This window comes from Lynx canadensis, chromosome D2 (assembly GCF_007474595.2).
Source record: "Lynx canadensis isolate LIC74 chromosome D2, mLynCan4.pri.v2, whole genome shotgun sequence".
Classification (NCBI taxonomy): Eukaryota; Metazoa; Chordata; class Mammalia; order Carnivora; family Felidae; genus Lynx; species Lynx canadensis.
In genome coordinates, this window is record NC_044313.2 from 57690181 (window position 1) to 57704274 (window position 14094).

Below are 14094 nucleotides of genomic sequence, written 5' to 3' on the forward strand. Positions count from 1 at the left end.
TCTTTACAGCAGTCAACAAAGCCCGAGATGAAACGCTCCAACACCCCTCTTCCCTCTCCAATCTATTTCTTACTCCTCTCCCCATTTCATGCTCTGCTTCAGCCACACTGGCCTCTTTGCTTGCATAAAGTATTCAAGGTAACCTCTTGTCCCCTGATCTTTACATTTGCCATTTCCTCTGCGTAGAATGCTATTTCTCCCAATAAAAACACTAAGGGTTCTTATTGGCCTAAGGACTTTACTCAAATGCTCCATTCTCAACAAATAGCTTTCTGACAACCATATCCAGATAGAATTCTCTCACAGAGCTCTCTCTCCTCTTTCACTGCTCACTTTCCAACCCCCAGAACAGCACAAAGTGGTACTCAGTAATATTTGTTGACTGGATTACTTGTATTTGATGCTAAATGTGACCAAGGAAGACTTCAAGGAAGTGATGTCATTTCCCAAGTTCCAAGAAGGAGTAGGGCTTCAAAGTAGATGGGACCAAACAAGAAAAACAGGTTTCTGTTTGTTTTCTTAAAGCATAAATAGAAAAAATACCAAGAAATACTGATGGGTCACTTTTTTGTTGACTTTTAGTTTTGGAAAGTATGTAGAAATTGTGTACATGTATGGATTCAGTGTCTTATTTTGAACTCTAAAGCAACATGTATTAGAAACAAGTGAGATTTAAGAATAATTACCTAATTGAATTAACATCTGATCTAAAGTTGTTTTTTGCTGTGTTTTGTTTTCATAATGCCTCATTCCTAAGAGAGCAGCAAGGATAAAGGACAGGGGAAGTGGGGTGCAAGGGAAAGTCCCAACACTTTGGCTAGTGGGAGTTGCACAGAGACTCAGCAGCATCCATAGGCCTCACCTAAAAGCGACAGCGATGAAGCCTTGCTATTGTTTGTGGTCGAGTTATTCTTCCGCTTGATTCGAGGAATGAATTTCTTCTCCACAGCTCTTATCTTATGTGCAAGAACTTCTGTCATCATTGCTGCCCTTTTCTTCCCAGAACGAGGAACAGGCTGAGTGAAACGTGTTCTTTTTTTACGGCGGGGTGTGAGCACCTCGATGGCCCCAGATTTGATCTTGGCTTCCATTCCTTCACTAGAGCCAAACTCATCTGTGTCTGAGAGTTTGTAGAGCGGTAGCACATGCAGCTGCTCATCTTGAGGAATAACCCCCAAGGAGCGATTATCCTCTCGTGTTAAAGTACAAACCTGACAGAAAGAAAACATGAAATAGGTCCTGCACATTCAGAGTTATTTCTACCTTCTAATTGTTGCCACTGTGAAAGGGATCTATGTTCCCATTTTATGTTCCATTGGTTCCTGCTGGTATATTAATTTTGCACAACTAATATACATCAAGCCACTCAACATTCTTCAATTCTAGTAATTTATCAATTATCTGTAAGCAGACCAGCATACTTTTGAGTTGATCTTATAAGTACATATTATGCACGTTTATGTATTTTATAATATTTATAATGTTTATTTATTTTTGAGAGAGAGAAAGAGACAGAGAGAGAGAGCAGGGGAGGGGCAGAGAGACCGTATCATAGATAGGCTCTGCGCCATCAGCACAGAGCCTGAGGTGGGGCTTGAACCCATGGATTGTGAGCTCATGACCTGAGCGAAAACCAAGAGTCAGACACTAAACTGAGCCACTGAGGTGCTTGTTTAAAAATTTTTTAAATGTTTATTTCTTTATTTTTGAGAATATAATATTTTTAAAAAGTAAACTCTGTTGGGGTGCCTGGGTGGCTCTGTTGGTTCAGCATCCGACTTTGGCTCAGGTCACGATCGCATGGTTCATGGGTTCAAGCCCCACATGGGGCTTTGCCCTGACAGTGCAGAGCCTGCTTGGGATTCTCTCTCTCTTTCTTTCTCTGCCCCTTGCCCATTTGCACTCTCTCCCTCTCAAAGTGAATACATAAAACTGAAAACAAAACAGAACAAAACCACACAAGTAAACTCTATCCCCGATGTGGGCTTGAACTCATGACAAAGAGATCAACAGTTGCATGCTCTACTGGCTGAGTCAGCCAGGCACTCCTGTAATATTTTAAATACTAGGTCTTTTTGTTATATTTCATCTTACTCCATTGTCCAAGTTAAGGAATGTTTACTGGACTGTCCACAGCTTTCATAATAAATATTAACTATTAAGATATTATTTTAGCCTATATATTACCATATTTCTTAACTATTTAAATAATGACACATTCATTGGGTAGAGGGGGATTACTTATGAAAAATTTCCAGATTGTAAGGTTGACAGAACTTGATGAATACAGATGGTAAAGAAAGATAAACTTAGTTTTATTTTCTCAGTATCTATAGTCACGTTTACCGGCAAGACTTGAAATACTAAGGTCTCTTGGGTGTAATTTGTGAATAATTTAAAGTAATCATGTTAAAAATTAGACTCTTAAAAAAAATTAGACTCTTGCATCAATAAATGTTTAAGCGGTGTATTTGTTCACCGGGACACTAAGAAGGGGCCGAGGAGACAAGATACAAGGAGCATAATTAGAAAGACTGAGGCAGCAGACAGGGAGGCAAGTGAGTTGGTAGCTGAAGGTCAAGATTCCAGGGTTTCAGAAATGCAGAACTTTGGAGTCAGGGCAAGTTCTAGGTACAAGCCTCATTGCATGAGCAATGACAGCAGAGGAGAAGAGGCCACACTGAATGATACACAAGAGAAGCACAAGAAGAAGAGGAACCAAAATCCAGTTTGACTGAACCTAATTCACCCTGATCATGGATACTGTGTCATGAAGCAATTCAAGTAAAGTGACTAGCCAAGCACTAGCCAAGCAGTGACAACAAACCACACTGTGGCCACGATTCACCTGGACAGATTTCTACTATTTCAACTTTGAAAATAACATTTGTCTCAAAGACTATAGTCAACGACAGTGGAGAGGAATGATAATGCAAAAAAAAAAAAAAATTTTTTTTTGGCTCCTTAATTCTATCAGTCATAGACTTCACTGGCTAAACAAGGAGGGAAGGCTGCCTTTTGACGGATTAGATTGTGTCCTTCTAGTCACAGTGTAAGGGACTGTAGCTATGTCTTATATGGGGCCAACCAGACTGGTGTCATGCAAAAACAGAGGAAATCACTCCATATTAATCTCTTGTTTTACTAGGTGAGGAGATAATGACTTGAACCAAATCCATTTCATTTAAAAAAGATAACTGTGTGATTTTTCTCAGGGTCTTTTACCTAATTTAAGTATTTCTTAATTGACTTCACGCTATGGGCGTACAATTCTTTTCATGGCTGTAAACATAAGTATGAGCACTGAAATGCAAATATTTCTGATAATTCTGGAATATTAATGGAACTTTATACATACATACTGGTATTAAGAACAAACATGAACAAGAAAACGAGACATTTGGGATAATTCCATCACAAAAACCCTTTGGTACCCAGAAGGCAAAAAAAGAGAACCGATAAATTGCTTAACTTCCTACCTATCAGTTTGAGAGCATACAAGAGTGCTCCTACCTGCTAGCAAACACACCACAATTAAATATAAGATTCAAGACCTTCAAAAAATATTTAAGGCCAGTTCTGTAACTTTGTGGAAGGACTTGGACAATAACGTAAATGCTATTGATGTATATACTATGTGAGACAGAACATAAAATATGATTTTTAAAATTTAATTCATCTCTGCACCCAACGTGGGCTGGAACCCATGATATTGAGAACAAGAGTCATGTGCTCCTCTGACGGAGTCAGCCTGGGGCCCCTAAAATAAAATTTTTAACAGTAATCATATTCAGCCTAACCACACAGAGATGGAGCTTTTAGAATCAAAAGCCATCTATGTACATACCACAGTGCTTCCATTATTCATGTTGTGAATGTCCCTGTGGGGATGGGCACAGAAGTCTAGGCAAGCAGTGACCCCAGAGAAAGGACGACCCTCTTTGCTGCCAAGCCGACATTCTCGGGCAACATGTTCATATTCTACCTAAAAAAGAAATGTATGACACACAGTTGTGAGAGACAGGAAGAATCACCTTCAGTAAAGAATAAAAGTCACTTCCTGACCAGGCTCTTACACTAATGACACATTGCAATTTCAGATATTTATGACCATAGTGCATTAAAGTAGTGGATGTGTAGCTCAGAAACATTCAGGAGGAAGAGTCTGATAGTACACAAAGTAAAATGCAAATCCCTGGCTGTGACTGATGGTAGGATGATAAAAATACCTGCTGCTGGTGAATAAACAAGCAGAGCAAGCCTAATTTATTCCATTAGGAAGAGAGACGAACATAGTGCATTAATTATGTGGGAAGAGTCCTCAAGGTCTATAAATATACATGTATTCATAAACCAGTATAAAAAATGAATTTACAACTATTTTATTTTATTGTTATTATTATTAATTTTTTAAAGTAGGCTTCAGGCAGGGCTCCAACTTAAGACCCTGAGATCAAGAGTCAGACGCTTAAGCGACTGAACCACCCATGTGTCCCTATAACTCTTTTTAAAATGAAAAGTTGAATTTAACAGAAAGGATGTTATTCATGACAATACAAATGAAGATTTAAGAAATATAGACCATAGGTCTCTGGTTATGTTTAAGATAAAAAGATATTGGGGTGCCTGGGTAAATACACACAATGAAATGCTATTGAGCCTTAAAATGGAATGAAATTCTATGGTGCCTGGGTGGCTCAGTCAGTTAAGCATCTAACTTTGGCTCAGGGCATGATCTCGCGGTTTGTGGGTTCAAGCCCCGCGTAGGGCTCTGTGCTGACAGCTTGGAGCCTGGAGCTTGCTTTGGATTCTGTGTCTCCCTCTCTCTCTCTGCCCTTCCCCAACTCTCTCTCTCGGTTCCTGAGTTTGAGCCCTGCATTGGGCTCTCTGCTGTCAGTGCAGAGCACACTTTGGATCCTCTCTCTGCACCTCCCCCAGTGTCGCAGACTCTGTCAAAAATAAACAAACTTTTAAAAGATATTTACAACGTATTTTCCACCTTGTGATGACTGCACACATGTGTGTATTGCAAAAGGATTGCCACAGGAAGGTTAGGTAACATCTCAATCCCTTAACACTATGAGGTTTATTTTGTGTGTGTAGTGATAATTGAAGATCTCTTAAAAACTTGTAAGTATATAATATAGTATTGTTAATTAAATTATAGCCTCAATGCTGTGCAATAGATGCCCAGATTGTATTTATCTTATAGCTAGCTGGAAGTTTGTACCCTCTGATCAACTCCCTGCTTCCCTCAACCCTCATTTCTTTTCTTTTCTTTTTTTAAATTTATTTATTTTGAGAGAGAGAGAGAGAGAGAAAGGGAGAGAGAGAGGGGGAGAGAGAGAGAGAGAGAATGATTGGGAGAGAGGCAGAGAGAGAAAGGGAGAGAGAGAAGCCCAAGCAAGCTCCATGCCTGTAGCACAGAGCCCAACATGGGGCTCGAACCACAAACTGGGAGATCGTGACCTAAGCCAATATCAAGAGTCAGACATTCAACTAGCTTAGCCACCCAGGTGCTCCTCCTTTAATTTGTGGATGATGTCCTTTGAAGCACAAAATTTTAAAATTTTGAATTTCTTTCAGTTGTCCTTAATAGAACCTTCAGCAAAGTGTTTAATAGAAATGGTGAGAGTAGATATTCTTTTTTTTTTTTTTTTAAGTTTATTTCTTTATTTTGCAGAGGGTGGGGGGCAGAGACAAAATTCCAAGCAGGCTCCACACTGTCAGCCCACCTCAGGGCTCAATCACAAAAACCATGGGGTCATGACCTGAGCCAAAGTTAAGAATCAGAGGATCAACTAACTAAGCAACTCAGGCACCCTGAGAGTAGATATTCTTGTCTTGTTCCACATATAAAGCAAAAAATGTTTTAGTCTTTTATCATGATTATGATATTAGCTTTGGGTGGTTATAGATGTCCTGTATCAGGTTGAGCCAATTCACTTCTATTTCTATTTTGATGACTGTTTTAATCATGAAAGTGTTAGCTTTTGTCAAATGTCTTTATACAGAGAGATTATGTGGTTTTTGTCATTTGTTCTATTAATATATTCAGTATACTGGACTGATGAATTTTCTTGTGTAGAATCAATCATGCATTTCTGCTTTTATAAATTATATTTCTAGAAATAACCAGAATTCTGTCACTCTGGAATTTTAATTTAATTCAACTGTCATAACAGGAAGTTTTTAAAGACAGATAAATATACATATTTTTTTAATTAAAAAATAGAAAAAAATGTTTCTTTACAGTAATCTCTACACCCAATGTGGGGCTTGAACTCACAACCCTGAGATCAAGAGCCACATGTTCTGCCATCTGAGCCAGCTAGGCACCCCCAGGCTAGATAATTTTTGAAGTTGTTCTATAAAGATAGATAACCATGTTCAAGAGTACTGCATCTGGTCCCCAAACATACCTGGTTTTGGTAAGCAACTGGAGCATACTGCTTATAAATTGGAGCTAATCGTGTAGCCAAACTCTGTAAATTATCTTCAAGGTTTTTTTCCTATAGGAAAAGACAGTCCATAAAAGTTGTTTCATAATGACATACAAGTTTTAGGTGTGTGAAAAAGAGTCATAAATCATTGCTGATGTGTGGTTGATGCACAATTCATACTTACCCTAATAAAAGAGATACCACAGAAAATAAAATGGGTTGTTTTTTTATAAAATTGAAAGCCTTAGTCATTGTTATGGTTTAACTATGTTGTAAGTGAGTTAGAAATGTAAATGGTGTTAGAGATAAGGTGTAAAACTGCTCACGTTGCTAAACATAAATACAAGAACCGTATTTTATATTTATTTAGCAGTACTGGGCACTTAAATCAAGTAGGACTGTAAGGAGCCTTGACACCATATCAAGAATCTGGATTGCTACTGATGGAAGAAACATGGAAGACTTCAAAGGAGAACAGTCTTTAACAAGAGTCTCCATTAAAAATGTCACTGATGACAGTATGAGGTATCCAACACAAAAGGAGACTTTGGAAACAATAGTTGAAAGAGCACTGTGATATTTTTCAGAGAGGATTGTATTCTAAATCAAATCAAAGACTTGATAAATGATCAATCGCATCCAAGGAAGACTATGGAAGGGAAACTGAGAGCAAGGATGAAAGGAAGAATTAAGGAGGCTCAAGGCTTTTGCTTCATTTCAGATTTGATGGATGCCAAGAACACAGAAAGACCTTCATGTGGATACGTATCAGATTATAAAAGCCAAAGCCACACACAGTATAGACATAGGAAGTTAATTCTTTTTCTTTTCTTTTTTTAAAGTAGGCTCCACAACCAGCATGGAGCCCAATGTGGGTTTTGAACTCACGACCCTGAGATGAAGACCTGAGCTGCAATCAAGAGTCAGACACGTAAACGACTGAGCCACCCACCTGCCCCAGGAAGTTAATTCTTGGGTGCCTTTAACAAACCCCAATTTGAGCAACTGAAAAGCATCAGTGGTAATAACCTTTTTGGTTTCCTACTGATTTAGGTTGAGTCTTTCACTGAAAAAGAAATTTATCTATTTGGCATATATCTAAATTACTCTGTTCCTTTCATCTGTTTTCTTACGTATGTGAAACTTAATATAGCTTAATAAATATCGTCAGGAAAGTCAGGACCCTCCTTAAAAAAACTTCTTGACTATACTCACCCATTAATTATTTCATTTATTTGAAGAAAACTTCACAATTGTGATTTAAGTACCTATTGAAAATATTTTGATTATGTTTTGTAACACCTGAAATACTAAGTGGAGTAATTGTGTTTTACTACTGGTAGATAATGAATTCACAAAGAGTATCAGAAGTTAGACTGAGTATATGGTCATCAGGAAATATTTATTGTGTGGAAATGTTGAAATAAATTAGGCCCACAGAAATTAAATAAAGCTTATATAGGTGACCATTACAAATGTAAGTCTCATTATTCATAATGTAAGGATCTTGACACTCTGTTTCATTAGAACAAATGTGTTTGTCAGATATAGAGGTTTCTTCATATCAGGTCCTAACATGTCAGGGCTCAAGCCTATATTCCTCTTCTCTTTTCATCCTAAACCTGATCTCTAGGACTGTCATATCCACATCTGTGGTTATAATTACTATCGGGACAAGAAATCACACTTGAGCTTCAGATTGTTATTATTGACCTGACATCCCCACTTGGATTTACCATAGAAACCTCTCACCCAGTGGTTCCAAACTGAATTCATAATCTGCCTTTTTGAAACCTTATGTCAAGAAATAGCACTACCATCTGATTATGAAAACCTTTCCAGACTACCACTATCCACTATGTCCTCTGTCACAACCAATTCCAAGTTACTATTATCCCTTCTCTGGACTATTCTTTTTTTTTTTTTTTTTTTAATGTTTATTTATTTCTGAGAGAGAGAGAGAAAGAGAGTGTGAAAGGGAGAGGGGCAGAAAGAGAGGGAGACACAGAATCCGAAGCCAACTCCAGGCTCTGAGCTGTCAGCATAGAGCCTGATGTGGGGATTGAACTCACAAACCGCAAGACCATGACCTCAGCCCAAAGTTGGAAGCTTAACTGACTGAGCCACCCAGGCGCACTTGGACTATTTATTCTTAAAGCTAGCTCAACTTGCTAAACACACTCTTCAACAATTTTAATACATTATTCAAAGAGCAGCTAAAGAGATCCCTTTGAAAGACAAGGGTAATTGTACCACTATTCTCATTAAAACCCTTCAATGATCTTCCAAAATGTTTGACATATAAGGCCACTGCATTCACCTTACTCTCTCTTGCCTGCTGAGCTTCATACTGGCCTTCTGTCAGTTCCTGGAATGAGAAATGCTTCTTCCTGTATTATAAGCACTATATAGATATTACTCATTATTTATAAAGACCATAGAAAAAGATCATGATTCATATAATATTATTATGTTGTAGAATAAAAATGTAACACTCATGTCAATACTCTGATGTATTTATACACAGGGAGTTTCATCATAAGATATTTGTAAAGAAAAGTGATTAATTTTAAGGGAGAATGGACATCACATTATCAAGTGTTCTTATGTTTGAACATAGCACCTTTCCATGATCAGGTATAGCCTTTAGTAAATTTTATCATTTTCTCCCTAGAGGTCTAATACACTTCTTCGATTTTTAAATGTAAGCTCTACACCCAATGGGGCTTCAACTCATGACCCTAAGATCTAGAGTTGCACACTCTTGAGACTGAGCCAGCCAGGTGCCCCTAACATACTTATTAGATTTCTTCTAAGGTATTTTATCTGCAAATGATAGTTCTCTCACTAAAATCATTTACATGTTTTATTGCAACAGACAGGAACTCTAAAAAATGCTAAATAATTCCACTTACCTCTTTAAAGGGATCATTATTAATTCTGAGGTTCTTGGAAAGATGATATATTCACCTTATTATGGCTATAATTGAGAATCATTCCTGCTGTTGTATTTTGTGTTTCCTATTTATCTTGAATTCTAATGACTTTTAAAAATCCTTTTGCTGATTTATGTATAGGTTGTCTTCCTTAGAAAGATTTTTTCCCCACACTACTTTAAAATGCAAAAATTCTATTTAAATTCATCTAAAAAATTTTTAAACATATGCTTTCTTAAATATATGTTTTTCTGACAAATTCTAGAGCAGTGTTTTCCAAGCTGTGGGTCATGACTCAGTAGAGGGCTATGAAGTCAATTTAGTAAGTCACATCTAACAAAGAACAATGAAATTTTATAAAAAGTATTGTAGTGAATACCAGTGATCCTTCGCTATAATTAAATTAGATATTAAGTTTTTAATATTTTAATATCTTCTCTAACATATAAGATGAAGTATTATTTACTGAAGGTTTTGTTTTAATTATTTACTTGCATATATCTATTGATAGCAGTTTATAATATAAAATGTTTTTTATTCTTGGTCACAGCTCAAAGTTTGAAAAACACTGATCTTAGAGTTAATTGGTATCTAAATCATCTCCACTCCAAACAAAGCATAAAACATCACCACATTTAGTTCCTGTAGGTGCCCCACCCCCTCCCAGTGCCTACCCACCCTTGAGCTGGTAAGAGTATGGAATTATACTTATCGGTTGTTATTTTAATTTAAAAAAATGTAAGTACTCAACTTATTTAAACTTAACAGTAAGGTTGACTAATTTCTTTGCTCACCATGGCCTCGTGTCCCGGACAGATTGGTTCCGGTTTCATATATCTTCTTTCTGGATTACGTCCTTTAGTAATTCTTTCATAGTAGTTCTGTGGGTAGTAAACTTTCTGAGTCTTTGAAATGTTGGCAAATGGTTTTATTTATTTTTCCTACTTTGGCTGGGTATAAAATTCTAGGTTCTTTGAACAATTATTGTCTCTGGGGTTTGGGGAGAAGGAGGAGGGAGCCAGGGACAGTGGTAATTTGGGCTCAGAGATGAAGACTTTACCTAATTTATTGAGAATTTTAAACTATTTACATATATATTCTTACTGTTTTTTCCTCTACTTCTAAAATATTTAATTGTTTTACTATTTAAAAAACATTTTAAGGAATGTACTTATAAACTCATTGTGAAATTTAAAAGTAAAAAAGGGCACTTACGTGTAAGGGAGAGCTTGGATCAATTCTAAATCTTCTAGGGCTTGGGCTTCTACCAAATTTACATCCATTGAAATACATACTCCAGGAACAACCAAAAGAGAAGGAAGCTCCACAAGTCTCTGGATCAATTCCTTGACATGTACAGGTACGACTGTAAGATGATAATTGCAAGGGAATGAACTGATAAAGCGGGCCAATACCTCAGAAAGAACATTTCAGATTCCTATAATTTTAGAAGTATAGATGACTAATGAATTGATTTTAACACATCTATTTTATTACTGATTTTACCTTAAGTAGTGTTGACAACCCAAAGCTAAATGCCCTTGAATATAGGCCAATTTTTAACTAAAATGTTTGCTCACGATTGGAAATCCAAATAAATAGCAATAAACTATACAGAAATATACATATGGATATGTCCAAGGAGAGGAAATAAAGAATCTAGATTTTAATCCTGGATCTGTTCCCTATCAGATGTGAAAATTAGAGTATCTCATTAGCTCTTTGGACTTTAGCTCCTTCATCTATAAACTGACATTGATATAATTCTCTGAGGATTGACAGTGGATAAGATATTTTGCATGTGAGATCACTCTCAATTTTAATGAAGGTCTTTATTAGGGCGCCTGGGTGGCTCAGCTGGTTAAGCATTGGACTCTTGATTTCGGCTAAGGTCATTATCTTGCAGTTTGTGAGTTCAAGCCCCATGTCGGGCTCACTGCTGTCAGTCTGTCAGTGCAGTACCTGCTTCAGATCCTCTGTCCCCTCTTCTCTGCCCTTCCTCCACTCGCATTCTCTCTCTCAAAAAATAAATAAAATATAAAAAAAAAAAACCATTAAAAAGTCTTCATTAAGGTTATAAATGAAAAAATTGAACTGAACGTAATTTGGTTGTTTTATCACATTGGGGGCATTTCTGAGGTCCTAACAGACCCAATAGTAAGGATGACAATGATTACAATATTCATACAAAGATACGAAACCAAGGAGGTAAAAAGCACTCTTTGGTTTCTAATTGCATAATCCTCAAAACTTGAATAGTATGTGCATAGTTCTTACGTAATGATTAAAAATACAAACAAAAACCCATATTTTAAAAAGTCAATAAAAAGAATATAGAAATGTAAAGTTTGAAACTATTATTAGTATTTTTAAATTGTAAACATCAGGAAAATGTCTAATACGTAAGGTAACACTGAGTATGATAAGAAAGTATACAAAAAGTATCATTTAAGATATTGCGAAGGGGAGGAATCGTCTAAGTACCCCTAAATCTTCTTACCAAGATGGAAGATATATTGTAAAATGACAAAATGTTACAACAACTTGAAAAGGAAGAAAAAGGGTATGCAAATGGATTAAATTTGAAATTACAGAAGGACATTAACGTTGCCAAATAGAAAAATAAATAACACATTTATGTCATTGAAATGACACATGGAAAGGAAAGAAAATTGTAGTTTCACTGAAAGTTGACAGTTATTTAAACAATTAAAAACACAGGAAATGTAGAAGTTCGTGAGACCTACAAGAGCTTTTGCAAACAGTCAATATCACTGATAATAGGACAAATGAAATGAAAGTAGGTCCTTATCTTATGGACTAAATATGATAGTCCTGCCAATAATTTCTCAATTGAATTACATTAGCAAGCAGCAATCAAACTCAAACTGAGCAATTGTCTATAAAATTATTACCAAAGCAAAAATGTGCTATTGGGACCTCCTCAAAATAAAAGGCTTCTGCACAGCAAAGGAAACAATCAGGAAAACTAAAAGGCAACCGACAGAATGGGAGAAGATATTTGCAAACAACATATCACATAAAGGGTTAGTATCCCAAATCTATGAAGAACTTATCAAAAACCAACCAAAAAAGAAATAATCCAGTGAAGAAATGGGCAAAAGACATGAATAGACACTTCTCCAAGAAGACATCCAGATGACCAAGTGACATGAAAAATGCTCAACATCACTCATCACCAGGGGAAAATACAAATCAAAACCACCATGAGCTATCACCTCACCCCAGTCAGAATGGCTAACATTAACAACTCAGGCAACAACAGATGTTGGCGAGGATGTGGAGAAAGAGGATCTCTTTTGCACTGCTGGTGGGAATGCAAACTGGTGCAGCCATTCTGGAAAACAGGATGGAGGTTCCTCAAAAACTTAAACATAGAACTACTCTACAATCCAGCAATTGCACTACTATAGGTATTTATCCAAAGGATACAGGTGTGCTGTTTTGAAGAGACACATGCACCCCAGTGTTTACAGCAGCACTATCAACAATAGCCAAGTATGGAAAGAGCCCAAATTTCCTTTGATGGATGAATGGATAAAGAAGATATGATATATATACACAAAGGAGTATCACTTGGCAATCAAAAAGAATGAAATTTTGCCATTTGCAACTACATGGATGGAATTAGAGGGTATTATGCTAAGTGAAATTAGTCAGTCAGAGAAAGACAAATATATGATTTCACTCATATGAGGACTTTAAGATACAAAACAGATGAACATAAGGGAAGGGAAGCAAAATAATATAAAAACAGGGAAGGGGACAAAAACATAAGAGACTCTTAAATATGGAGAACAAATAGAGGTTTGCTGGAGGGGAGATGGGCTAAATGGGTGAGGGGCATTAAGGAATCTACTCCTGAAATCATTGTTGCACTATATGCTAAATAACTTGGATGTAAATTAAAAAATAAATAAGTAAATAAGTAATAATGAAATTAAAAAAAATAGGACTTCAAAAATATCAATACAATGAAAGACAAGGCATGAGATTTAAAAAAAAAGTTAATGTTTTATTTTTGAGAAAAAGAGCTCAAGTCAGAGAGAGAGGGAGAGAGTATCCCAAGCAGACCCTTCACAGTCAGTGCACAGTCCATCGCAGGGCTAGAATCTACAGACCAGCGAGATCATGAACTGAGCTGAAAGGAAGAGTCAGACACTTATCCAACTGAGCCACCCAGGTGCCCCAAGTCTTCCTGTTTTTGATTATTGTACAGGAGTTATGTAAGAGAATTTTGTCATTCTTAGAATATACTCTTGAGTAGTATTTACAGGAAAAAGGTATCAAGCCTGCAAATAACTGACAAATAATCCAGAAAGAAAAAATTTAAAAAATAAAAATAGCACTAATAGTAGTTTTTTGTTGTTGTTGTTGTTGTTATTTATTCTTTGAGAGACAGACAGACAGTGCGTGAGCAGGGGAGGGGCAGAGAGGGAGGGAAGACACAGAATCCGAAGCAGGCTCCAGGCTCTGAGCTGTCAGCACAGAGCCCGATGCGGGGCTCGAACTCACGAACGGTGAGATCATGACCTGAGCCGAAGTTGGTCACTCAACCAACTGAGCCACCCAGGCACCCCAAGTAGGTTTGTGTGCATGTGTAAAAAAGCAAATTTTACAAATTGTTAACAATAATGAAATCTATGTGAGGGGTATATATGATAAGAGTTCATTGAAATATTCTTGCATCTATT

The 14094-nt window shown here is 36.8% G+C and overlaps 1 protein-coding gene across 1 annotated transcript in view; it reads right to left on the reverse strand.

The window, feature by feature from the left end:
• The window catches only part of TET1 (tet methylcytosine dioxygenase 1), a 126615-nt gene that overhangs the window by 12031 nt on the left and 100490 nt on the right, over positions 1-14094 (reverse strand). Inside the window, exons 7-10 of the mRNA XM_030335059.1 lie at positions 10595-10745; positions 6423-6512; positions 3848-3985; positions 863-1211 (exon numbers count right to left, since the gene is read on the reverse strand). Of these exons, the coding sequence (XP_030190919.1) occupies positions 863-1211; positions 3848-3985; positions 6423-6512; positions 10595-10745 (728 nt within the window). The remainder of the gene's footprint in view (positions 1-862; positions 1212-3847; positions 3986-6422; positions 6513-10594; positions 10746-14094) is intronic.